The following is a 25111-nucleotide window of genomic DNA, read 5'->3' on the forward strand; positions in this document are numbered from 1 at the left end:
AGAGGAAAATGAAATTGTGTAGGTTGAGGTGAGAATTGTCTTGGAGCCCGAGCCGGCGCGGAGAGCTCTTATCGCATATCGGGAACATCATTTCTCCGGGCGGCCACCTCCAACCAGCGCGAACCTTTTCGATACGAGAGCATCCTCCGCAAGCCAAACCACATCCCCATTCGCCCAAGATGCCTCAAGCTCAGCCTGAATTGAAGAAGGTTAGTTGCTCTCTGCTGCGCCTATATGCATACTCTGAGCTTGTCCCACTAACCTTTTCCTTTCCTTCTAGTACATGGAGAAGCGGGTCTTCTGCCAGCTGAACGGAAACCGCAAAGTTATTGGCCTCCTCCGTGGTTACGATGTACGTGTCGACCCTATCTACCGATGTCCCGAACCCAATTAAATGCGTGTCGTGCGAACCGCGAATCCATTGCATCACCACTGTTCCTCGAAATGGTGACAGCAGCAGCGCATGGCACGGCACGACACGACACCGGGGCGGGGCATGCAACTTGCGAATAGGACTGATTTCGCGGCTTATAGGTTTTCATGAACATTGTCCTTGATGAGGCTTTCGAGGAGAAGGCTGGTGGAGAGAAGGTTTCCATTGGAATGGTGGTACGTAAAGCATTTGATATCCCTCGTGAACGTTGCGTTAGGCTGGAACATTTGCTAAATACCCTTTCTCTACAGGTCATTCGCGGTAACTCGGTCGTCATGCTCGAGGCCTTGGAGCGGATAAGCGACAAATAAACATACCAACTATGTGATCTATGACATTGATTTTCGAGAACTCGCGAGGCACCAAAAAGTTTGGCTTGAACTTCGAAACCTTTGCCCTGCCAGCGGCTGGCCGGGGAAAACCATAATGATACTGGGAGTTTCTGGATCTGTTGCTGCATGGGAACAATCAACTTTTTTTTTGTTATTTCTCCTTTTTCTTTTGCCATTCCCGGCTTATTCACGCACACCTTAGCCGTAGGCATCTTATTGTTATTCAACCACCATTGACGGCTACCAGAGCCTGGATTTTTTGCTGTAACTGTGAGTATCAGTACTTGCACCAATCAGAAGGCACCTTTGTTAACTGTAGCCTAGCACCTTCCTCAATCTGTACTTCTAGTAGTCCTAGGCACCTTCCGTGAATGTTTGAAGTTTGCTTGTTTACCTTCCATAACTACTGCCCAACCCCCCCTCGTCTTTTCTTCTTGTCTAAATCCCCCGGTTCTCACTCCCCAGGACGTCAGCTAGACAGAACTGTCAGCGTAGGTGATAACTTTCTCGGGACTCCCGAAGGAATGGCAAATTCATACAAATCCTCGGTCCGCTCTGCAACCACCTCCATCATACCAGCGCCGGGGACCCAATCGACCCCAATTTTACTGGAACATCTACATACGACTGTCCTGAGCTGTTCGCATTAAGCAGGAGTACACGGTAGAGAGAGCTTGTTGACTAGCCGCTATTGTAAGGGTCATAGTAATTCCTCCCGCTCTGCTCCTAGTTATTTTGTCCTTATGCTGACCTCTGTCTTTCTAGTGTACCAGGAAGAAAAATTCTCAAAGCGCCCAGGAATACTTACCGCCTGATCGGTTCTGAGTGGATATGGGATGGAAGGCGAAAACGGCTCCTAAGTCAACCCGGCTGTGAAAAATCTTCAGAGAAAGTTCTCAAAACGAAGCAACGAAGCCGGTCAGACTAGCGAGGAATCTGTGGAATACCAAGAGTAGATGCCGAAAAAATTGCGGATGGTCGCTGGGTATCGAGAATACTGCAAGTCTAAATGCAAGTTTGACACGTGGGAGATTTAACGAGGTATGTACCGTTCGACAATGTGGCGGTCCATTTTGTGGGAGCTGTCGGACGAGTTCATTATGCATTTCATGTCAGTCAGCACTCTGCCTGCGGTGAAGAAGCTGGGCCTAATCGACCGAAACTCCGTTCTATCCAAGATCTGAAGAATTTTGGATGGGCTGATACGACCGACTATGGAGTCTAGAGGATTCATCGAGACACGTTTCGATGATGAATGTATTTAGATGGCATTCCAGTTGTTCCTAGATGGATTCGGTCTTTAAAATAACATATAGGGATGATGCAAACGACAAGGTCGACTGTACTAGCGGGCTTGGCTTGCAGCATGGCCAGAGGCTGTTCACTTGCAAGTCATCTAAGGCTGGGGCTCACGCCAAATAAGAGAGCTTTGTCAGTCACAGGTAGGGTCCTGTTGTTTCGCAATGCAGCAATTTGTATTGCTGTAACGATCTGCTGTTATTTACCGATCGCATACTCGATATTACATACCCCCTTGGATAGCCCGAGGCGTTACCTACGAATCTGACTCTATATCTACAATACTTTCGTTGAATAATACACCATTTTCTTATATAAGTAATATAACATCTTAACTAATTACTATCTTGACCTAGACCTAGAAATTACCACAGAAGCAGGACTATCAAACAAATTTGTGGGATATAATTCTAGCTAGACTGAAATGGTCTTTAAGCTCTAGAATCTTTTGCTTAAGGAGTCGTGTATATTCAAACACGCTTCTAGTGTTGATCTAGAAATTTCACGGGGGCCAGTTGCCTAGATTTGTGAAGATATTTTTCAAAAATTCCTCTACCTTTCAGGCTGAGTTATCGTCAATTAAGCTACGGTATCCTGGAAGAATGGGAGGAACAAATAGCAATATTCACCAAGGCGTTTAATTAGGTGGCTGTCTATTACATTTAAAGAGATATCACCGACGTCCAGGAAAATCCCATTTTGGACATCGTGATTTCTTGGGCGATAGAAACATTGCGCTCCGGATGTTATACAGCGTCTACAATCGGACCGAGCACCATCACATTTCATTCTATATTCTTGACACAATGTACAGGCATAAGGACTTTTATAATTCTTTCCAAGGTTTCAACAGAAGAGCTCCACGGCTGTGGAATCACTATCTTGCCAAATCCTCCCTCAATCACTTGAGCAGAGAACAAAGTTAATCTAGATAACTTACCATAGGCTACTTGGCAAATTAGCTCTCTCCTTTACCTATTTCCTTGTCTGCTTAACTAACCCTTATCTAGTGTATCTTCCTACAATTGACTTTCAACGATTCAATAGAGCTCCATATTTACAGTAAAAGTAGCTTAATAGAATTCTTGAAGGTTGTTCTTGCTAAATGCCCTTTCTTAGTTAGTATCCAGAGGCCTCCTGATTACCAAATAGTTTCATTAGCTTTAATTATATCACGAATCAAGTTTGTTACACCAACAAGCCGATACTTAATCAATAAAATTTAACCAGGCTTACAAACGTAAGTTGTACTCTTCATTAGGTGGAAATGTCACTCAAAAACTGCTGATCATTCCTTGCTTAGCGGCCCGGATAGCCCGTAGCCCGGGCCGCAGGCCTAAAAAGTAGGCCCATGGGCTCGGGCGCAAAACTGAGGCACGGCCGGGCTTTGGCAAGGTCTACTACCCACTGATACTGACACAAAATTTGGGGACAACCATGATAAATCATATTTTAAAAGCGAGTCGCGTACTGTAACTTGGGGTTTAATAACTATACTGCTGCTCAAAACAAGATATCCTTCTTGCTGGCACCTTTGACTATACTGCCTAGACTGTTTCAATTCCTAATACCAGAAAGTGTCAGTCAACCTGGGGAGCGGAATTAGCTGTGGTTCGGACCAAGTTGCCGTTTTCACGACTCCTCTGTCCGAAACGAATCCACTGCAGTCCATCATATGCAAGCTTAAATTGCAGATCAAGTACCTAAAGTGAGATGATCCTCACGGGCCAAGACCTTTCCATAACCACACCACTGCAGGACGCGTATGTAAGGGTGCGTCATCACCGTGAAGTATGAAATTAATGAGCAATTCTGTCAGTGAACTCCGCGTTAGACGTTGTCTTTGTGTTTTGGATAATAAGGCAAGCTGTGCCCTGGAAACATCTACTAGAGTCAAAAATCAATTTCCCTTTGAAAAGCCGCGCAATGAAGTGCTTCACCCGCTTCTTTACGGCACTGATAGCCGGTGCTACCACCGCCTCCGCCTACCTGTACAACACCACCATCCACACTAAATATGGTAATGTGAAGGGCATTCCAGCTCTCAATGCCACCTGCTGTGCCTATCTTGATGGCTATGAGAGCGTGACTGTTTGGAAGGGAATTCCCTTCGCTGCTACCACTGGTGGTCAGAATCGCTGGAAGCCTCCACAGCCCCGTAGCGGCTGGAATGGCACCTTCATCGCTGATACATTTGGATCAGCCTGCCCGGCAGGGACTTCACCAACAGGCTCTGCAGATACTGTTTATGATGAAGACTGCCTCAACCTCAACATTTGGAGCTCGGCAAACTCTACTGCTGAGAAACGACCTGTTATGATCTGGAGCTATCCCGCTGGTGCTAACGGTGCGTGGAGTATGTTCGACGGCGGCGGACTGGCACTCAAGGATATCATTGTCGTGACCTACAATTATCGCACTGGTCCTTATGGCTGGCTGGCTCTGCCGGAGCTGTTGGAAGAATCAGGAAATGTCACAACCGGAAGTTACGGACTACTTGACCAGATTGAAGCGCTGAAATGGGTTCACGAGAACATCGCCGCCTTTGGGGGTGACCCGAAACATATCACAACTGTTGGCCAGTCAGCTGGCAGTGCCGCTGTGTACCACACCGTCAACAGCCCGTTGGCCAAAGGCCTCATTGTGGGTGCTATTGCCGAGAGTGGTATTCGCGATCCCCGCGACCCTGCGTCTACCGAGCTTGCTGAGGGTTACAATAACATGTCCACCTCATTGGCCTTGGGAGCTGAGCTAAAAGCAGTTCTCAATGTGACTACTCTCGACGAGCTCCGCCAGGTTCCTGCAAAGACAATCAACGAAAACAGTGGGTTTACTGGATTTTCCAACTGGCGTACTACTCTCGATGGTTACGCCATGTCTATGACCTACAGAGAGCAGCTGGAGGTGGGACCGGCCAACGATGTCCCCTTGATTACCGGAAACACGAAGGATGAATCGGGCGCTGCGTACGGCACCAACACAAGTGTGGCAAAGTATATCGAGACGCTTAATTCTACATACGGGTCTCTCGCCGACAGAATATTGGAAGCCTATCCTGCATCAAACTACACTGAGGCATCCATGGACACCAATCTCCTTGCTCGTGATACTTCCCTCGTCGGCTCCTGGAACTTTGGTCGATTCTGGTCCAAGTCCGCGTCCTCGCCGTTCTACACATATTACTGGGACCACGCACCCCCAGGGCAGGACCAGGGCGCTCACCATATGTCTGAAATTACCTATGTGTTCAACAATCTCTACGGCACAGATCTGCCATGGCAGTCTGTTGACTATGATATTGCCGAGACTCTGAGCAGCTACTGGGCCAATTTCGTCAAGACTTCGAACCCGAACACTGGAAACAGCTACCGAAACGGAACCCTTGCGCACTGGCGTCCAAGCAACAGTCTCAATGCGACCACCTTCCATCTTTCCCCCCCAGCCCCGATCAATGCCAACGGTCTGCCAGCTGGCTATACCCAGGTTCCTGTCGCTACGCAGGACCATATTACCCTCCTGAATGAGTTTTTCCGGACTAGAATTTCGCTCTAAGTTCTTTACCTGGCGTGCTAGAAGCCCGCCGTACGAGCGTGGAGTGGCCATGACTCTGAGAATATCTTGACAATACGTTGTGGCCTTTCGTATGGACGCTTCTATCTCTGAAATCAACACGCTCATTTTTAGGGGGCCGAAAGGAGAATCGTGCCACCAGCAAGTCCTTCAAGGGAATATTAGATCTCTCAAGCAAATCAGTCTCTTGAAAATCAACGGAATTCGGTATATGTACTAGTAAAATCCGAACTTTCCCCGGCTACTCTTTTTCTATGGTCTTTTTGCGGCCGGACTTGTCTCGAGACATGAAATTCCTTTATGGTATTAGACGGTGGACCAAAACCCCAAAGGCCTGGTGTCGTTAAGGCATTGTTTTCATTTAGTTATTTCGGAAGAGCGGAGTTTCTGCGGGTGTTAAAAATAGATGAGCAAAGACCGTGGTCAGAAGTGACGAGCTTGTTTTTGGCTCGATTTCGGGGAAGAAAACCTGGTGGGATCCAAGTATACTGGAGCAATCGTGTTCGTCATAAACCAACAATGGAATAATGCTGGATCTGTACCGTGTGATTCGCGAATAAAGATAGACAATCTGTACGGTTCGTCAGGGACCCGGTTCGAGACCCTGTCGATTATCCCTGTGAAGTCAGTTAATTATTGGGTGAAATCAACATCTCCAATACGCGACATGAGCACTCTGAACAGGATGGGGTGAATCTGCAAATGACTTTGACACTCATGCTATTCTCATTAGATGTTTCTCTGAAGACAGAAGGCCTGTGCGAAAAGGCAAGTGGGAGAATCCCGGTCAATTCGGCCAACAGCACCCCGGAATGCTACCCAATTCGGCAATGTCGCCCGAGTCTCGGAGATAGCATTTCGTGGCTTCTCTCGTTTTTATAGCAATCAATCTGTTTTTAAATCGAGGTTTACTATTCTGTATACAGAAAGGAGATGTCAATGAGATGAATAATTAGAGTATCCTATAGTATGAGAAAAGTCTTCGAGCTGCGCACCGCACCGGCCAATATACGCCCTTCCGATCCAAACTAATCCGGCGAGGCACCACTTGCAAGGACCTTCGATTTACCACTCAGGGATTGTGATTTGGTTTCTTGGAGCAGCAGACATTCTCCGCAAAAGAGCAGATCATCCGTATTAAGTATTTCGTGGCGGAATCATCGATCTACTAGCATTATATAACAGTGCTTGGGTTAACGAACAACCCGCAGTTCCAAGCATTCCAGCAATCTCAATACACACGAGACGCTGGGCCCGCGGGATCAATTGTCTCCGGTCATCGCTATTCTTTTTGCCGAGCAGATATGCCTGACTGAAGAATACACCACTTCGAACATTTCTACTTATTAGTAACATGACTGGGTTCGCATTCGGAGGGCGGCTATTACCGCGTTATCACTTCTGGCAAGGACGGGGGAACTTGAAGACATCGATACTTGAGTTGGGGTCATCTGGAACCTAGCCTTTATCATGCGATTCTGAACATCCCGGATGAGTGTATTTATGCTTAACCTTACAATCACCAGAGGGAAAAGCGAACACAAATGTGATATTATTCTCTTTAAAAGAAATGCATCGCCGTCCTTCAAATTCACGCCTAAAGCCATGCTGGTTGGTGCTAAGTTCCCCCTTTTCCCCCAGAAATAAAAGAAGTTGTAAAAGAAGAGAATAGCAAAGAAAATGGTAGAGGTAGAGGTAGAATACATAAATGGAAACGTAGGTAGGAAGGTAGGTTAGGTATCGCTTAACTAAATTCATTTCGGCTTCGGTCCGAACTTCAGCTTCAGCTTCAGTCCGCCTCCACTCGCTGGTGTCGAAGGAGTTGTCGCGACAGGCGTACTGCTTTTTGTCGTTCCCGCTCCTGCGCCTGTACCTGTCCCCCCGGCGCCCGCGCTGGGCGTACTCGACACGGGCTTGGGAATGTGGAGCTTAGGAAGACCCGTAGACGATGGTGTACTGGGGCTGGGGCTGGGCCCAGGACCATTTTCCTTTTTGACTTGTTTGAAGGTAATGCGTGGAGCAGGAGGGGGCATGCCATTCTCTTCGCGCTTCCGCTTTGAGTCCTTTAATGGTGCCAGGCTAGTGCGCACACGACTAGATCGTTGGAACTTCAGTTTGCCGTTGCCTAAATTTTGGACCTTCCAGTAGCGCGGAAGGGGAATTTGAGCCATCTTGGTTTTGATCGGGTCAAATAGGACGCGGCAGATGTCGACTAGCTCTGCGATTTCTAAGATGCCGAGGGCTGGGGAATTGCATGCTGCCCACATGTACTCTTTCATAGATGAGTCTTGGCCGATTTCCCTCTTTAGAGCTTCAAGGGCACCGGATACGGTTTGGCGGCGGGCGAGATCGGCTTGGCGGATTTCGGTTGACGATTCTTGTTCGATGATTAGACCGCCGCCTGTCTGGGTGTTTTCTGGCTCTTGAGGCCGGCCAAAGGCGATCTGGGCCAGGGCACGTCCAAATATCCTCTGGCTGTGGTGGCGGATGTACGCTGAGGAGTCACTTGTCATTGTATAAATGAGCCATCGAAGGAGCTCTTGGTTTTGGGAAATGTCCAGGTCGACAAGGCAGTCAAATGCCTGTAGTCGAAGAAGGTCATATGTGCCGGCTCGTGTATAGGGGATGAAACGCATGATATCCACATCCTGGATTTTGGCTTTCATGAGCTGCATCTGGCACTGCAGGGCAGCGCGAGAGTATATGTTTTGGTACGAGCTAGACCACTCATCCATGCGTCTGTAGCGGTCGAACTCTGCCATGGTGTCTTTTTCCAATTGCTCTTCGGCTTGGTTCTCCAAGACACGCTCCATGTCGAAATGGGCCAGTTCCTCGTCCGAACGAGCTTCGTTTCTTCCCAGCATGGCGTGGCAGAGTGAGCGCATTAAGGAAGCGACGTAGAAGTTATCCGAGAACTTGACAAAATCAGTATAATGTACCTTGATAGTACGCCCACATGTTATGTACTTACGGCATTGTTCGAGTTGTCGTTGAATTTCAACTTGTCGAATAAAAAGCGCTTCACCCTCAGCGGAGTCTTCCCGCTGTTATCCCGTACCTTTGAAATGGCCTCAGGAATCTCTTGTTGCAGAATGTATGCTGCCCGATCCTCGAAATTGTTAGAACGAGTCATCGGGGACCCTGGCAGACAGAAAAGCTCTTGGAATGCTGTTTCAAGATGGTAGAGACCAATCCAATCCACGTCGTCCTTGGCGTGCCTTACTAACGACCTCGCGGCTGTCACTCGAATCCCATGGAAGTAGCGACTATCCATGAGTGTGCGAGCAAAAATTGACGAGATCAACTTGTGCTCTCGTTGAGCTGCCATGTACTGTAGAGACTGTTTCGAGTTAGCAGTGAATTACATGACCACCTGGGAGAGCGACGCTTACCTCCAACTGCGCGACAACATCCCTATCTTGCTGCAGTTGCGACAGATACATGTAACCAGGCATGCCCAGGGACAGCTTGCAAATCCATTCGAAATCTGCATCCATGCGAATCCACTCGTAGGACTCTTGTCCCATTCTTTCCTCGTCCTCCTTGGTCCAGTCGGTCAGGCGCCAAGCCTCTATTTCCTCCTCGGTTTGCAGGACATCACCTAGACAATATAGTAGTACCTCTTCTTGGGCCTCTGCCTCACCCGATGCCACGGCGCGTTCTCTTTGTTTCTTGTTTCGCTTGAGACGCTTGTATTTTGTGTTGTAGGGGATGTCAAACTTTGTTACACCCTCTTTGATCTCAACAATATGCTCGTACGGTGTACCATCGGCCTCGTGAATACGTAGCGTCATGGACCCAGTAAAGACGGGCTGGGGGTGACCGGCATAGACATGCCTGACTTCTTCCTTCAAATCTCGCAGGAAAGTATTTTCATCAAGATCTCGCGCGACCGTTTGGTCTGGTTGGACTTGAACTTGTCTGATCATCATTTCAACGACAAGTTTCTTCTTGTTAAATCGCTGAGTGGCTTGGAAGCGTGGGCATCCGGCACCGTAGACCCACTGCTGGAAAAATACATCCAACTTGGAGTGGCCGAGTCGCTCACAAAGCTTCTGGAACAGCGAAGAGGTCACCGCACCATTGGGAATGTCACCCATGCGCGAGTTGAGGAAGAGCCGAGAGATAATCCGAGACATGGTGGCCTTACCACTTGCCTTGGTGAGACGGCGATCAAGGATGAATAGCACCAAAGGCGCCTTCAAAGCGATAAAACGATACTCGGAGGCGTCGATCTTGAGGAAGTTTCCCATGTCATATATGGACGGACGCTCATAGTCTAATTCGCAGGTCTTATCCGACATATTTTTCAGTCGGAATCGGTATTCGTTGGTGCCGCAGAGCTTTTTCATGAATGTGTCTGTGATATACCATGCTATACCAACAGTGACCCAGGTATCAGCCGGCTCGTTGGGAATAATATTGATGCCAGTCCACTGGCAAGCCAATGTATGCACTAAAGCTCTCGTACAATCGTACATTGGGTCGATGATCGGCTCGGGGAATAGTAGATGACTGCTGCAGATGGCCATGCACGCCATGGGAAGGGTTTCTGTCGGGACGTCATCCACAAAGCAGAGCTTGTAGCTCGAGAAGGGATACGATCCATAAGACAACGAGAAAAAATCAATAGCCTGGGCCATGGGGAAGCTGGTGTTTTCGACTTCGGAACCCCTTCCTGGCAAGCAGAACGCGTGCACGGGAATGGCATTCGTACCGAGTTGCTCATCTTGATCACTTTCACGAAAATCCGCCAGATTCACGTATTCGAAGGGGCCAACGGCGAATCCAATCTGCTGCGCCGACAAAGGTGAGAAGCACGAGAATGAAACAGTCTTCCTTGTGGGGTCCTTCGGGTCCACGATATCATCAGTCAATTCCCCTGAACATACTACCGACATGTCTAGTCCCTCATCATCGGCGGAGAGAGGTCGGTTCGGATTGCGTGATCGAGATTGTGTGGTTGAACCTGAACCTGTTTTGCGATTGAACACATCGCCAAGTGAGGCGGGACAAGAAATGGAAACGTCCCAGGTACATCGGGACAGAGGATCATCGACGCATGGGAACAGAGGGCAACCGACGCCTGTTTCTAGCGAGTTCGTCGTGTAGGCATGCGGATACCGACGGTCCCCGCTGTCAACGCCAACAAATTGGAGACCATCCCGAATCTTCTCAACCGTGAACTCGATATTCACGGTCAGCTCCTTGAACTGCGTGCGGTTGACTTCGGGTAGTCTGCCTCCTGCTGGTCCATCCACATCGCTCCCTATGCCCTGTAATGTGATCTGTTCCTGAGCTTCGGCTTTGTTGAGCTCCCTGATCCGGACGCCTTTGGGAATGGTGACTTCTAGCTCTGGGTGTGTGGGGGTCTTCAGAAGCGCGTCGATATTCGGTAAGAGTTTTTGATGATATTGGGGTCCGTAAAGGTTAAGATTCTCGTAAGGGTCGGCATATTTGGTGGAAGCGATAACATTGTTCACGGTCAATCGTTTGATCTCGCCTTGTCGGAAATTCAATCGGAATGCTGTCAACTCCTTCCTGTGAGGTAAAATAGTGATCTCTGTCTTTCCCTTGATGCTCTTGGAAAAGAAGTCAATCTCCAGCTCAACCTTCTGGTTGGCAACGCTGAAATCTCGATCCGCCGGGACTGCCACCGTCGCGGTGGGCGTTTCGACAACGCCCGGCATCGCGAAGTTCTCAGTATTGAGAAGCGCGAAGGGCGCAGTGGGGCGTCATGTCCATTCAGAATGAATAAGAGACCATATCCGACGAGGCTGAAATGGAGATGGGGGCTAGTTCGAGGTGGGTAGGTTGGAGGCGCAGCGGGTGTTGGAGATGCGCGCGACAGCTCCTATGCGAAAGGGCCAAGTGGGGGCCGGGAAGGTCGAAGGGTGGAAGGGAAGTGGAAGGGAGATGAACAGAGGCAGTCGCAGTCAAAGCCACAAGGGTCTGAGGGTCTCGTCAGGAAGTCCACCTTGCCAGGTCCACCACAGTTGCAGTTGCGGTGGTCAACTCGCAGTGACTTTCCCTTTTTTGGCGGAGTCGCGCGTTGCGGAGGAACTCACGTGACTTGCGGGCGGAAAAATCCCTGAGACATTCCAATCTCCTCGTCTTTTCTTTCGCTATTTTTGGGTCACTTGCTTTTCGATTTGGGTGCGCTTTGGTCCGGATTGTGCCCCTATTTACTGCTGCCTGATTTTCGCCGTTCTTCAATCCCCCCCGGTGTCGACATATACCATCCTACTCCATCCTGTACCTGACAGTGCTCACGCGACACGCGGCTCAACTTCCATCATGGACGCGATTATCAGAATGGTCCGAGGTGAGTGACTGAAGAATGCCCTGCGATCTCATTTACAAAAGGATCATGAACTAATCGGTGTCATTTTTTCCACCCCGCTTGCAGAGACCCAAGAAGGACTTTCCGACGAGGCTCTTATGCCCCTGAAGTCTTACAAGTATTCCAGCGTGGACAAGTCTTTCATTTCCAACTACATTCTGCGACACTACGTACGATTTCCCGAATTCCTCATGATATGAATCGCATCTCGCATATCGCATATACCTAGCAGGGCTATCACTGACTGGTTTTGGGAGGATATTAGTGGAATGCCTTCGTCGAGCTCTTGCCCATGTGGCTTGCGCCTAACATGGTCACTCTTCTCGGCTTTTTCTTCATCATCGGCAATGTCTTCTTGATCTGCCTCATTATGCCCGATATGGTTGGACCGGTAAGAGAGTCCCCACTGCCCGACAGGGATGGACATGTGCTAAACTTTGGACATAGGGCCCGTGGTGGTTATACATCAGTTTTGCGATTGGTGTCTGGATGTCAGTACCGAATGGCCCCCTTCCCCCTTTACGTTATGCGTCACACTCGACAGGAACTGATGGATTACAAACAGGTACTCGACTCTGGACAATGTGGATGGCAAACAGGCACGCCGTACCGGAACTTCCAGCGGGCTGGGAGAATTATTTGAGTTCGTACCGCCTCCGGACTAGCCATGGGAATCCAATTGCTAACTGAACCACAGTCACGGAATTGACTCGCTGAACTGCACTCTTGCCAGTCTCCTGGAGACTGCGGCTATGGGCTTAGGTGCTTCCCAGCTGGGTGCCTGGACCGCCCTTGTGCCTTGCCTCGCCATGTACTTCTCGACTTGGGAGACCTTCCACACCCACACCCTCTACCTGGGATACTTCAATGGCCCGACCGAGGGTCTTATCATTTGCATCTCAATCATGATCGCCTCTGGTATCTGGGGCCCCGGTATTTGGGGGCAACCCATCACCGATCTTATCAACATCCCCGCTATCTTCGGCGATAACTCCGTCAAGGACCTGTGGATCCCCATTCTCCTTGGCGGCTTCTTCTTGGCCCACCTTCCCGGATGTGTCTACAACGTCTATGTGGCTCGTCGCAAGCAAGGCCTTCCTTTGACCCCTCTCCTGAAGGAGTGGGTGCCCATGATTGGCTTCACCCTGTGCTGCATGCTTTGGATGTTCTCTCCCTACTCCGGCATTCTCGCAGAGAACCACCTCGTTCTGTTCTGCGTGACTATCTCTTTCGTCTTCGGCCGCATGACCACCATGATTATTCTGGCCCATCTGCTGAAGCAGGAATTCCCTTACTGGACTGTGATGCAGGCTCCCCTGGTCCTCGGTGCCCTCTTGGTCAACCTGCCTCGCATCGGTATTCCTTTCCCCATGTGGCTCGAGCTGTGGTACCTGCGTCTGTTCTTCGTGTTCGCTCTCGTCCTGTACAGCTACTGGGCCGTCCTGGTCATCAACCGTATCACCACCTTCCTGGGCATCAACTGTCTCACCATCCGCAAGGACCGTGGCGCTGAGCGTGACCGTGCCTACCGCGAATTTGGCGAGTCCGGTCTCCCTCTGAACGCTGGTCGTGACAGCATTCAGATCGAGGACGAGGATGATGGGTTCAAGAGCCACTAAATTTCTTTCGCCGGGGAAACGTGATTTTCATTCTCCTTCATGGAAAAGGTACTAATTGTGTCCATCTTCCACCCTTTCCCCGACTGTATGACGGACGTTGCACGTGCCCGTGCCGTCCGTGATACATCGTTGTTCACATTACCATAACATTGTAATTATGATTACAGCCTCCGATGATGTCCTGATGCTTCATAGCTTGACTTGACTTAACCCGCTTGATTGGCGGGTAACATTCACATTCACGTATTGCATTTTTTGTTCAGGATGGGAACGGGGTTTTTTTTATTCCCTTGCACATATGTACTTATCAAAAATCAGTTTTCTGCATTGTTACATTATGATATTATAGAATAGACTCGACAATCAATTTGGATGTTCATCCATGTCAAGAGTTACTATACGCTCTTTGGGGGCCTCACCTCACAACTTTATTCAAATACAAAAAGGCAAAATAGGAAAAACTAGTATCTTTAGGTAAAAATTAGGTGCAGTGTATATCAGAACTAGATTCAATAACAAATACAGAACATATTGAAAAAGAATCCTTCGAAACAGATTACTCAATCGCGATCCAAGTAATATCAGCATGATCCATCTCTGAGTCATCCCAGGTACCGTAATCCAATTTCAACTCACGCTCGTTCGGAGCAGTTGCTTTACACTTCATGCGGAGGTGTTTTGCCGAACCAAAGTCAATCTCCGAAATGGCACTGAAAGTGGCCGGTGTGCGCGAGAATGGCTGAGAGAACGGAACTTGTTTGTTCGAAGTCGGCTGAGCGCGCGTGACTTTCTCACGTCCACTCCTGACGCGTTTTCCATCCTGTTCTGCTGGATATGCGAACCAACCAGCGCGGATATTGGTGTATTTGCGATCAAGCCAACTGGCAAGGCTCAGTGTGAACGAGGTGTCGGTGATGTCGTCGGCCGTGACTCTGATAGCAGTGTAATTATTGCTCGCACTGGCTATCATGCCGGGAAGGGAAGCACTGAAAATAGGATTGTTATAGACATCGGCATTCAGAGCCATCTTCATACTGGGATAGTCGATTTCCTGGAACCAGACGCATATTTTGGGCGGAGAGGAAAATCCCTGGTTGAACACGATGCGCTGACGGATGTTGTCCTTCACACCTGCTCCTGCTCCATTTGTATCGACACTTCCATATTCTAGGTGAAGATCGCTTGGTAGTGTCATCCAGGCGCACTCAATGCCGAAGGCATTGCATCCATTGAAGGATTCCAGATGAGCTGTAAACCCTGACGGTGTGATATCCGGAACGCTGACCTTCATTGATCTATTGTGTGTCTCCTGTTCGCAATCCATGTATGCAAGGCCGTATATCATCTTCGGACTGATGCTGTATGCTTGTGAGAATTGATGTGAAGGACGTTTGTACGAATTAACGCCAGCCTGCCACCCTGAGATAATGCCACTTTGTGGCTCAAAGGTGAAGACGGGTCTCTTCTTTTGATCGTCGTTTAGCTGCTGAAGCTGCTCGTCTTTCTTTGTGCTTGTGCTCCGAGCCTCGCCAAGATCCTATGGAAGGTTAATATAAAACACATCAGAAAGATCAACAGAAAACGTACCCTCCGAGTAGCCTCTAGCTCTATCTGCATCTTAGCGAGTTGCGCTTTTGTATCCTGCAGACTATTCGTCGAATCGCTCTGGTCTTTCTGAGCAGTCGCTAGCGTTGACTTCATCTTAGCGAGTTCCGCTTTTGTATCCTCCAGACTTTTCGTCGAAGTACTCTGGTCTTTCTGAAGGAGCGCAAAATCCTCGCTGTCGATCACATCGCCAGTATCCCCAAAGTGTTCGGCTGTGTCGTCGACAGACTCTCCAGTGCGGCACCACACAATACCGAGACGCCATATTTTACCGCTCTCTGAGTTGTCTTCGCTGCGACCGAAGAACCCCTTGATGGTTCCGGGATTGAACGGCACATCAAGGTAGGTGACACCCACATTTTCATACGGAACGCCATCCCTGACGATAGTCTTGATGGGTTGAGCATCCTTCGCGCCAGAGTCAGCAGGAGCTGTGCCGGGTTCGGAGCGAAGAGCACGAGCGACCAAACCACGCCCTCGATTGGTAAATAGGCGCAATCCGAGCACCTGTGAGTCCTTTTCGCGAAGTCGTCTTCCGTGCTCGATGGATGCAGAGCTAATCCTCTCGCCGGGGAAGAAAGGCCCGAATTTCTTGATACGTGAGCCATTGCGAGACTGATTAAATGTTAGAATGTATAACCGGATCGCAGAAACAGTCTTTGGGGTCTTACCGCTCCCTTTTCGACCAACAAGCCGTTCTCATAAGAAACCGCCAAATAGACGAGAGCGCCTTCAGCAATCTCAGCCCTGATCGATCGGACTTCCCAATCTGGCTTCAGATAATCAAGGTTGTTAAAAGGTTTTCCTTTGGAGTCGTCACCCGCAGGGGTAGAAACACGGAAGTTGTCGCCAATGGCTGGATCAGTGTTAACAAGAGCCTGCATAGCCTCTTGCTCTTTTGCCGACAGTTTATCAGTTGGCGTGAAAAGGGGGGGACCCTCTTCATTTTTCGCGTCGTCCTGTATAGCTTGTTGCTGTTCTTTCTCATCAAGCGCTTTGGCCTGGATCCTTCTGCCAGATAAAGGATTGGACTTGATTCGAAGTCTTTCCGGTACCACGACTGTAGGAAGTCGCTCCTCGAACGCAGTTGAAGCCTGGAAAGGCTCCTCGTGGTCTTCATCTGTTGCAAGCTTAGGATCCTGTTCGATCAAGCTGACCTCATTAACGATGCGAGCCATTTGTCGACGGACAGCCTTACGGGCATCGCTCAGGCCTGTGATTGATGCCTCAAAGCGAGAGGTCTCTTCCTTAAAAGGATAGAAGCCTGTCTTGTCCTTGGTGCCTTTCTGTGCTGCTTTCGTCAATGCGGACTCTTCTTTGCGCTGATTATCTTTCGTTGTCGCAACCTTGTCGCTGTCACTCCACTGCTGGATTTCCATTGTTTTGCCCTGTACCTGAAAGACTTGCTCGCCCAGGCGCTTGTAAAGCGCTTTGTAGCTCACAAATGTGTCGAGCAGAGTGTTCGTGTAGATCTGTGCATTCTCATACTGAAGCGCAGTATACGCTGCTGGCTTTCGTGCAACGAAGCTTCGCAACGCGTCGTACTTTGTCAAAATAGCATAAGTACGTTGGGGACAATCAGCAACAAGGTCGGGAAATCGAGCGGCAGCGCTCATCAGGCTTTGAATGTCCCATTGCTGTTCCATCGGTTTGATGTGGCCTCCACCAGACCAGCTAACCTGGATGGTCGTTTCGGTGTTTGTCTCAATATTGGATCGAGCAACTCCAACATTTGCTTCTGCTTCGATCTGAACTGGACCGGCTGTTAGGGCGACCTTTGCCTCAGCCTGAATATCTGTCTTCTTGGCTTTATTCAGGATCTTCATGCTGACTAGGGCGTTGAACTCGCCGCCTTCCAAGAAACCGGAAATGAAAGAGTCGCCATACACCTCGCGGAAATTGTCCTTGTCGACCGATCGTAGAGGATTATATACCAGAGCGTCCTTGAAGTTGATGGTTTGATTGATCACCTTAACAGAGATGTAGAAGTTCAAATCACTCTCCTTGAACTTGTCGGAGTCAACAAATGAGCCTTTGCCGGAACCACCAATCTTGCCAGCTTTGATCGACAATGATCCTGAAACACTCATGTCATCCATAACATCGCTGAGACGATCCACAAAGCGCGATGTGTAGATGACGGTCTGACTTGGGCCACGAGGCGCTGTGGGATCAAAGTCGTACTTCGTAGTTTGTTCCGACATGCCGTTGAAGCGTTCGACAAATTGGTTCTGTTGTCGAATCTTTGCCATATCCTCCATGCTCATTGCCTTCAAATTGGCAGCATTGTCAATAGCTTTGCGTGCGTCCTCGCGCCGTTTAGCGTCCCACTCGCGCTTTTCGGAACGAATCGCCTCTTGTTCTTTGCGCTCCTCGCTCCGACGCTTTCGTTCGTCTTCGCGTGCTTCCTTTTCAAGTGATCTGCGGTAAGCTCGATCTTCTGTCAGAAGTTCTTTCTCTTCCTTCTCGCGCTCGGTCGCTTCGGCCACCTCCTGGGCTGATTTCACGGGAGGTCCAGCGCTATTGGTCTTGGTTAGAGCAGCTTTGATTGCAGCGCGATCAATTGGCGTGGTTGACTTTTCGGCTGTATGTTGTTGAGCCCGATCAGAAGAAAGAGATCTCTTGGCCGAGTTCTTGGGCTTAGGACGCTCGGCATTGGCCTGAAGGTTTGCCAGGATAGCGGCCCGGTCAGTCTTTGTCGCATCCTCAGGCTCTTTCTCCGAGGATGAATTAGCTCTGGCGCGAGTCTTTGGCGATTTGGGTTTGCTCTTGACAGGCTCGGATCCTGTCTCAGCGTTCTCTGACTTGCCGTCTTCCTTTGTTGCATCGGCATCAGCAACTTCACGTTCGGCTGCTTTGCATTCGACTTCTTTCCGAGCCTCATCGGCATCCGCCAAATCATCGACAGAGTCACTTTCCTTTGGAGAATCCTCAGGCTCTTCATCCTCTTCCTCGTCTTTACCAGCAGACTTTGACCCTGACTCCGTAGTCTTAGGTTCTGACTTGGATGCTTCTTCCTCTGTTCCAAAAGTTAGCTGAGAGCTCATTCATCGGGGTTTACATGACTCGCCTTCGGCCTCTTCAGCCGCCAATTGTTCTTCAATCAGCTTAGTCTCGTCGACAGCCTTCCGGGCGTTGGCCACAAGGACAGCAGTGGCAGGGTTCTCCACGAGAACTTCCTTTTGCCTAGTCCAAGCACTAGGCGTGGCACTCTTTTGCGCCATGATCCGCATCGTTGTACCATCGTTGGTCACGACGTTCTCCGATCTGTCAGGGTCCATGACAACAGCATCGTCGATACAGATTTGCTGGGTATAAGAGTTGAAGCTAGTAATATTATCAGTACTTGTGGCTGTCCAGTTGTGGCAGGTGAATTTGATGGTCTTACCCTTGCCCAAGGCGCATAGCATTGTTGTAAGGTGCTAGGAGGAGCGACATATTGGCGACAAATTGTGATCAAACCTCACGAAAAAGAAATCAAAAAATCAAAAACAAATTAATGAAACTTGAAGCACACGTGTGTAGTAGTTTGACCCTGTTGTGGCAGTTAATAGAGAACTTGAATGCCCAGGTGGTCAAATATCAATTATCAGTACCCATCTTTCATGGGCTGACAACGGGAACGGGGAATATATACTATTCTCCTGGTTTAAATATCATAATCGCATCGGGAATAAACCTGCTCTTTCCCTCTCGAGTAGTTCGAATTTGTCCCATACGAGCGGCAAGCCCAAGTTGGCTCCCCAGCGTGACATCCCAGAGCGGCATCGTCAAGCGACCGTCACGATCTCCGAGGGCGGGCTAAATAACCGATACGGTCACTTCATCGTCTGACAGCTTCTAGACATCAAGTTCCGAGTCGTCAGACTTGAGGCCGGACCATGGCTGAGTCTCGGAACCCCCGAGCGCCACAGGGGGAAGGCTTTTGTGGCGGGCTGGGCCGAGGAACTGTTTGTTGTTTGACAGCTCGCCACTTTCCCCGCATAAATCTAGACCGAACCTATACGAATTACGAATCCTGTCGGCATCATCTGCCATGCAGCTGCACGCGAAAGCATAAATCAATATCACGAGTCTTTTCTCAGCTCGGTATAGTTAAAATAAATTTGGACGCCAGTTTTAGCGATGTGAATAGTCTCCCAATGCCTCCTTCCTTTCCAGGCCGTGATGAGCATTTTTTTCCTTTTTTTCCTTTTTTGTATTTGGACATTCAGCCTCTAGGAAAATCTGTGCGCATCTAAATTACCGTTTTAATTGATTGACAGACCTGTCACCTTTCTAGTTCTTCAATCATCATCCTACGTTCAAAATGGTTGCCGTTAACGAAGAAGACGCGTATCTGGCTCGCCCAGAAGGCCCCGATGAGAATGAGATCTCCCTCCAAGCTAGCCAGCGACTACCACTTGCTCTTCCTTGGGGACGCGAAGTCATCCGCCTGGGTACCACATTTCATTCCGACCGACAAAATACAATGAACCCCTGGTCCGACGAAACACCATTTATACTCTCCGAGCTCCACATGATCAAAAAGGAGCTGCACGCAGAGTACGGCACGAGCTCAACATTCAAGAAAGTCGCGACGCATAAAACGTGCGAAACCGGAGATCATCTAAGCCTTGGGTTTGGCGTCGGTGTTGGATTGCCCTTCGTTGCCTCTGTGAATGTCAAAGGAACATACGACGAGCACGTACAAGAAAACAAAGATTCGGATAAAATATCTCTTACTGCGAGCTGTCGAGCCGGGACAATTGAATTTCAAAGCCAGCCTCGATTAACTATGGAGGCTATCAGGGAGATTAAATACGGTGGTGGCTATGAAGGCCTGTGTCGAAGATATGGGGACTATTATGTGTCTGGCTACAGACTCGGAGGAGACACCGGCATCTTGATGAGCGCGTCGGGGGGGTCGCGAACTAAGATCGAAAAGTATGGCATCACAGCAACCTTGACTGTTTTCTTCGTGTCGGCGAGCAAGCATTGGGAGAAAGAATTTCAATCATTCCGGTCCGGTCGACAGGTGAGACTCCTCGGATATGATACATTGGAAAACAAGAATTGGCGAAACTTCAGTGCAGCAGGCGACGATGTAAAGGAGATGGAGGCCTGGGCTTTTGGTGGCTCCGCAATGGATGCCGACTCACTTCGAGCTGATACCGATGCGATTATGACACGGTCCGAAAATCTTCTTGAAAGAGTGGGTGAGGTGCTGGAAAAGCACGGGTATCGGAATGGTCAGAGCCTTACATTTGCTCAGTGCGAGGGGCTTGTGCAAGAGGGAATTGTTGTCGAACTTCTTCTGCAACCGATGTCGAGATTGCGAGATGTGATTCGGTGGATGAATGAAAGGGACATTATTTAGAAACGGAATTTATTGCTTTATAAATTTTGAAAAAGACAAGTAATGTGAATTCTGTATCTGCTTATATTTTTTTTTCAACACCCCTAGAGCTCTTCTGAGCCCCCATCCCCTGGCACATCGAGGTATACGGTAATGATGTTCAGCGACGCAGCGCACCCTACGTTTTGAAATCATACACATTAGCCTGCATACTCCCTTTCTCTGGGCACTAAGATTCTCTATAGAATAATCCTGCCTGTTTCAAGGGAGTTTTATTGACATCCAATTTCTTAATTACAATGCTTGACACTATCTAAAAAGCATAGGTGCTTATATCTGTAAATTGCCAAATGGAATTCCTCATTCTTTCACACGATAGAAGCTCCGACCATCTCGAACTAGTATTACTACTTCTTTTGCTTCAAGACCTTATCGGAAAGGTACCCGGTAGTACCTGCTATACCACCGTTCCTCATCTCTTTCCTTCTTTGTTCATCTTCCATTAATTCCATCCGTTCCTTGGCCATTTTTTCCTCTGCCTCTTTCTTTTGCTGCGCTGTAGGACTTGTCTGAGCACCCCTGGAAATTTTCTTTTGACCGAAGCTGGCGCCACTGTAATCCATCCTGGTCAAAGTCTGAATTGGTATCGCTGTTAGCCTCTTGTTCACTGGACTGTATCCGCGTTATTATGGTGCTGTAGCATATAGGGTTAATCTTACCTCGAGTAGAGACAAATTCGTAACTATGTGTATGATACTGAGGTCCGTTGGGCTCGAGAGATTGTTCGCTTCTTTGTCTTGAATTGCCTTCTTACCGAGATGTCAGTTTTCTGTATATAGTCGGGGGCACAGTTGCGTCTTGCCTTGAGTACAGTTGAGTTGAGTTTGTAAATGCTCGTATGAAAGTTGAATAGAAATTAGTTCAAGAGACGGCCACTACTCTCCCTATTATATTTTGACAATTTCAACTCCCAGACTATACACAATCGGCTTTTGGAACTTGCTGAATTGCCCTGCTCAAATCATTTAGCAAGCATAAATAGCCGGCCTATACTAGGATATTAGGTCTTCGCGTGATATAGCCGAATTCTGCTAAAGATACTTCTATGATTTAGAAGCGTCATTCTAAACGAGAAAGGTTACAGCTGATATGAAGTTTATGATTTTATTAGGTCTTAGATCCGTCACACTCAACATCTCGTGATGAATTGCGGAGTACTTCAAGTCACCGTAGTCTTACGGCAAGATTGGCAATTTTGGCCGATATACTCAGCACAGTGGCAAGCTGAAGAACTTGGCACTTTAGTGCAATTTATGTATGTCAATAGTTCATGCGAGTGGGGAAGGCTGGAGGCGCCACCGCCACAGCCGAGTGGGGTAAAATGCTGCAGAGGCAGAAATACCCGCGCTATGACTTCCCAAGCTAATTTTGGCTGGCCATGCACAGACCTTTAGCTCTGGGCGCAGCTTCACCATGAGGTGCGATTAGTGAACGACAGGAAATTCCAGCTTATTCTCCTAAAGTGAGTGGTGCCACGAGTACTGCTACCCAGGAACAAGGCCCGTGGACATACTAGTGTAAAAGACATGCGTGCTGCAGCTTCGAAAATTGTAGTCCATTCTCAACAATCTATCTCAGATACCTTTTCCAACTACTACTTCAAGTTCTACAAGATGACTATCGGCCCGAAGCTAAATGGTACTACTGAGCCTCTCGACCTGAGTCTTGTTAAGCGAAAATATGGTATTTGGAAGAAGACAAAATTGCTTCTTGGTCAGGTAGACGGGCAGCATGCATGCCAGTGAGAACATACAGGGAACTCAAAACTCTAGACGCGCATCAATTGCGAGATTTGCTAGCCGAAGAAAGAGTTGCCCTCGCCACCAACAAAAGATCGACAATCGTTTTCATTGACTGTCAGCATGAAAAAAAATGAGTAAAATAGAACTATCGACCGCGTCAGTGATATTTCATAGAGCTCACATCCTTTTCTAAGACAATGAAAAGTTTCAAATTTCTGGTGCTATTCATATGAACCTTGCGTCCTCCACTGGAGCCGCTCTCACATTCAAGAACGCTATCACAAGCAAGTCCAATGTGTACAGCAAGATCGGTGCAGCAGATCTGGTAGTGTTCTATTGTTCTGTGGCGGAGGAACGCTCTCCAACCATGATGGCTCTCTATCAGGATGCGGTACTAGTACCAGAAAAACGCCCCCCGGGATACAATGAAAACCAGGTCGTTCGGTTGCTGGCGGATGGCATAAGAGCCTACAAAGAACTTACAGATGAAGTTATTCGTGGCGTACCGGTCAATGATGACGTGCCTTTTCGTAAGCTTCCTACCTCGGGATTGACCCTTTGCGTGGGCGATGCTAACTATATTGTTCTTCAGTCGCCACATACAAAATCACTTGAGTAAAACCATGGAAGAATGGCAAACCCACTATCTATGGATACCTTTCAATGGCCGTGCAATCAAAGAGTTACATGTATATTGCGAACTCAAACAGTTAGTGCTAATAGTGCATTGTATCTAACGATTTCTCAAAATCACAATATCTCCGAAATTAAGAATCACTCAATTCGAATTTTAAAAAAATTTAAAGGCGCATTATTTTATTCTTCTTATTCCCACTCATCTTTCTGGATATCAATTTGGGATCGCGACTTGTAGACGCGAAAAACGCGCTAGGACATTAGCGTGTGCCCAGACTTTTGATCCTAGTACAGTATAACCCTAGATGGACAACTTCCTGATCAGAAGAAAGGTGAACCGAGAACTAGTCACCACTCTGATCCCCGGAGGGTTTAGATCTCAAAACCTCCCCTCATCAACGTGTTCAAGAGAGGATGGATAAATTCGGGATGTCGCGTATCCAAAAGCGGTTCTATCGGGCGCTCATCATTCCAAAAGTTTATGGGCCCCCCTGACCCACCCAGTCAGCGATCGGACTCGTATGAGAAAAAAAGTATTTATGACCTCCTCCGAAAGCTGCACATTTTGTACTCGCCCAAAGGTCCCTACACAGGCCGTCAATTAAGATGGAGCTCAACTTGGAATTGGTCAATCTGATTTGCAGCGTTGTGGTCCAAAATCTCATCATTGGGACCTTGCTGATCGCGACGCCAAAGCGCTCACCGTATCGCTTCCTTGCGATCCCTATTCTGATATGGAACGCCAGCCGATTCGTACGCCCGCTGGAGTTCTCAGTGTACATTCAGACAAATACAGTTGGCATGCTTACGGTCTCCGTGATCACAGCGATCAATGTCTTGCTCATCAACCCGCTCGATGAACGCGACCTTGCGCGCGAAATGCCCACCACGTTTTTCAGATCGGGCCATTTCTATTATGTCTTTGAGATTCTCTCATTCACGCGTGGAATCAAGACACCACGTCAAGTGAAGAATTTGCCTGCCCAGCCTGCGTTCTATGATCGCTATGGTGGGAAGATCCCGGTCGGTCGCTATCTGCTTAGGCAATTGGCAATCATGAGCTGGCAGTTCCTGGTCATTGATATTGTCCAAACTCTGAGACGCCAGATGGAATTGGAATCTGGATTCAAGGAAATTGAGTACGAAGTTTCGCTGGAAAAATGGATTGAGCGTGCTTTTACGAACAATATCACCTGGTTCCTGGTTGGCCGAGCTGTCATCGATTGCTCTTTCAGACTCTCCTCGATCGTATTTGTGAGTCTGGGTCTTGATGAGCCATCGAATTGGCTACCGCAATTTGGCCGTATGAAAGACGCGTATACCCTACGCAATTTTTGGGGGTGAGTCTGAGTTTCCATTCCTCTTGAGAGAAACAGCCCCCCCTTTCCCCCTTTCCTCCCTGTCAAAAAAGAAAAAAAAAATTGCCCAGGGCTGACATTTTTTTAGTAAATTTTGGCATCAGATGTTGCGCCAACCTTTCACCACAATGAGTAACTTCCTCGCGCGTGATGTCTTGCATCTTCCAAGACCATCCATTCTCGAGCGGTACTCGAATATCTTCATCGTATTCTTCTTATCTGGCGCAATGCACTTCATCCTTGATCTTGTGGCCGATATCCCATGGGAACTCTCGGGTGCGATGCACTTCTTCCTATCCTTTGTCTTGGGAATTATGATTGAAGATAGCGTGCAAGCCTTGTGGAATCGCTTCTCACCTCCACAAAAGTCCAAAGACGGGGATGTTCTGACTCCTCTATGGAAGAAGGTTGTCGGTATGGTTTGGGTCTTTGCTTGGCTTGCTGTCTTTTCGACACCGTACACGGAGCGTATGGCACAATTACCTCCCAACGACCTCGTGCCGCTCAGTGTGGTGGGCAAACTTGGAGTCAAGACTGGAGGAGGACTGGCATTTGTCGGGGCTGTCCTGCTGTGTTTGACTGTCGGGCCAGAAGTGTGAGATAATCAAATGTTTTAAATTAAATGTGTGATAATGTATATAGGTGCACTTTTTGCACTTTCAGATTTATAATCGAAGATAAATGAATTGTTATGAACCTCAGGTTTCATGCGCTGATTCGCTAATAAAATTCACAATGCCTGAGAAATCTGGCCGCAACTTCCTCAACTCCGCTGC

The 25111-nt window shown here is 48.4% G+C and overlaps 10 protein-coding genes across 10 annotated transcripts; 7 read left to right on the forward strand and 3 right to left on the reverse strand.

Annotated features, from left to right (window-relative positions):
* Positions 1-179: 179 nt before the first annotated feature.
* On the forward strand, positions 180-744 carry N7509_004041 (putative small nuclear ribonucleoprotein SmG; the record flags this gene model as incomplete). Its single annotated transcript, XM_056628678.1, has 4 exons — positions 180-209; positions 281-352; positions 535-609; positions 685-744. The coding sequence occupies 4 exons, from the start codon at positions 180-182 to the stop codon at positions 742-744; spliced, it is 237 nt and encodes a 78-aa protein (XP_056491412.1).
* Positions 745-3990: 3246 nt separating this feature from the next.
* On the forward strand, positions 3991-5616 carry N7509_004042 (carboxylesterase/lipase family protein; the record flags this gene model as incomplete). The annotated part of the gene is made up of 1 exon (XM_056628679.1): positions 3991-5616. The coding sequence occupies one exon, from the start codon at positions 3991-3993 to the stop codon at positions 5614-5616; it is 1626 nt and encodes a 541-aa protein (XP_056491413.1).
* Positions 5617-7388: 1772 nt separating this feature from the next.
* Positions 7389-11324, reverse strand: N7509_004043 (transcription initiation factor TFIID subunit TAF2; the record flags this gene model as incomplete). The annotated part of the gene is made up of 3 exons (XM_056628680.1): positions 7389-8549; positions 8606-8974; positions 9027-11324. 3 exons carry the CDS (start codon positions 11322-11324, stop codon positions 7389-7391), a joined length of 3828 nt encoding a protein of 1275 aa, XP_056491414.1.
* A 607-nt stretch (positions 11325-11931) lies between these two features.
* On the forward strand, positions 11932-13596 carry N7509_004044 (uncharacterized protein; the record flags this gene model as incomplete). Its single annotated transcript, XM_056628681.1, has 6 exons — positions 11932-11959; positions 12044-12147; positions 12243-12368; positions 12425-12468; positions 12543-12620; positions 12675-13596. 6 exons carry the CDS (start codon positions 11932-11934, stop codon positions 13594-13596), a joined length of 1302 nt encoding a protein of 433 aa, XP_056491415.1.
* Positions 13597-14152: 556 nt separating this feature from the next.
* On the reverse strand, positions 14153-18639 carry N7509_004045 (H-type lectin domain-containing protein; the record flags this gene model as incomplete). Its single annotated transcript, XM_056628682.1, has 5 exons — positions 14153-15133; positions 15184-15816; positions 15873-18178; positions 18263-18528; positions 18590-18639. 5 exons carry the CDS (start codon positions 18637-18639, stop codon positions 14153-14155), a joined length of 4236 nt encoding a protein of 1411 aa, XP_056491416.1.
* Positions 18640-19510: 871 nt separating this feature from the next.
* On the forward strand, positions 19511-20560 carry N7509_004046 (uncharacterized protein; the record flags this gene model as incomplete). The annotated part of the gene is made up of 1 exon (XM_056628683.1): positions 19511-20560. The coding sequence occupies one exon, from the start codon at positions 19511-19513 to the stop codon at positions 20558-20560; it is 1050 nt and encodes a 349-aa protein (XP_056491417.1).
* Positions 20561-20946: 386 nt separating this feature from the next.
* On the reverse strand, positions 20947-21162 carry N7509_004047 (uncharacterized protein; the record flags this gene model as incomplete). Its single annotated transcript, XM_056628684.1, has 1 exon — positions 20947-21162. The coding sequence occupies one exon, from the start codon at positions 21160-21162 to the stop codon at positions 20947-20949; it is 216 nt and encodes a 71-aa protein (XP_056491418.1).
* A 1408-nt stretch (positions 21163-22570) lies between these two features.
* N7509_004048 (uncharacterized protein) lies at positions 22571-22956 on the forward strand (the record flags this gene model as incomplete). The annotated part of the gene is made up of 2 exons (XM_056628685.1): positions 22571-22871; positions 22934-22956. The coding sequence occupies 2 exons, from the start codon at positions 22571-22573 to the stop codon at positions 22954-22956; spliced, it is 324 nt and encodes a 107-aa protein (XP_056491419.1).
* A 627-nt stretch (positions 22957-23583) lies between these two features.
* On the forward strand, positions 23584-24321 carry N7509_004049 (uncharacterized protein; the record flags this gene model as incomplete). Its single annotated transcript, XM_056628686.1, has 1 exon — positions 23584-24321. The coding sequence occupies one exon, from the start codon at positions 23584-23586 to the stop codon at positions 24319-24321; it is 738 nt and encodes a 245-aa protein (XP_056491420.1).
* A 142-nt stretch (positions 24322-24463) lies between these two features.
* On the forward strand, positions 24464-24934 carry N7509_004050 (wax synthase family protein; the record flags this gene model as incomplete). The annotated part of the gene is made up of 1 exon (XM_056628687.1): positions 24464-24934. One exon carries the CDS (start codon positions 24464-24466, stop codon positions 24932-24934), a length of 471 nt encoding a protein of 156 aa, XP_056491421.1.
* Positions 24935-25111: the final 177 nt, after the last annotated feature.

Source organism: Penicillium cosmopolitanum (genome assembly GCF_028827165.1).
Source record: "Penicillium cosmopolitanum strain IBT 29677 chromosome Unknown utg000005l:1.0-4006212.0:1.0-4009387.0, whole genome shotgun sequence".
Taxonomy (NCBI): domain Eukaryota; kingdom Fungi; phylum Ascomycota; class Eurotiomycetes; order Eurotiales; family Aspergillaceae; genus Penicillium; species Penicillium cosmopolitanum.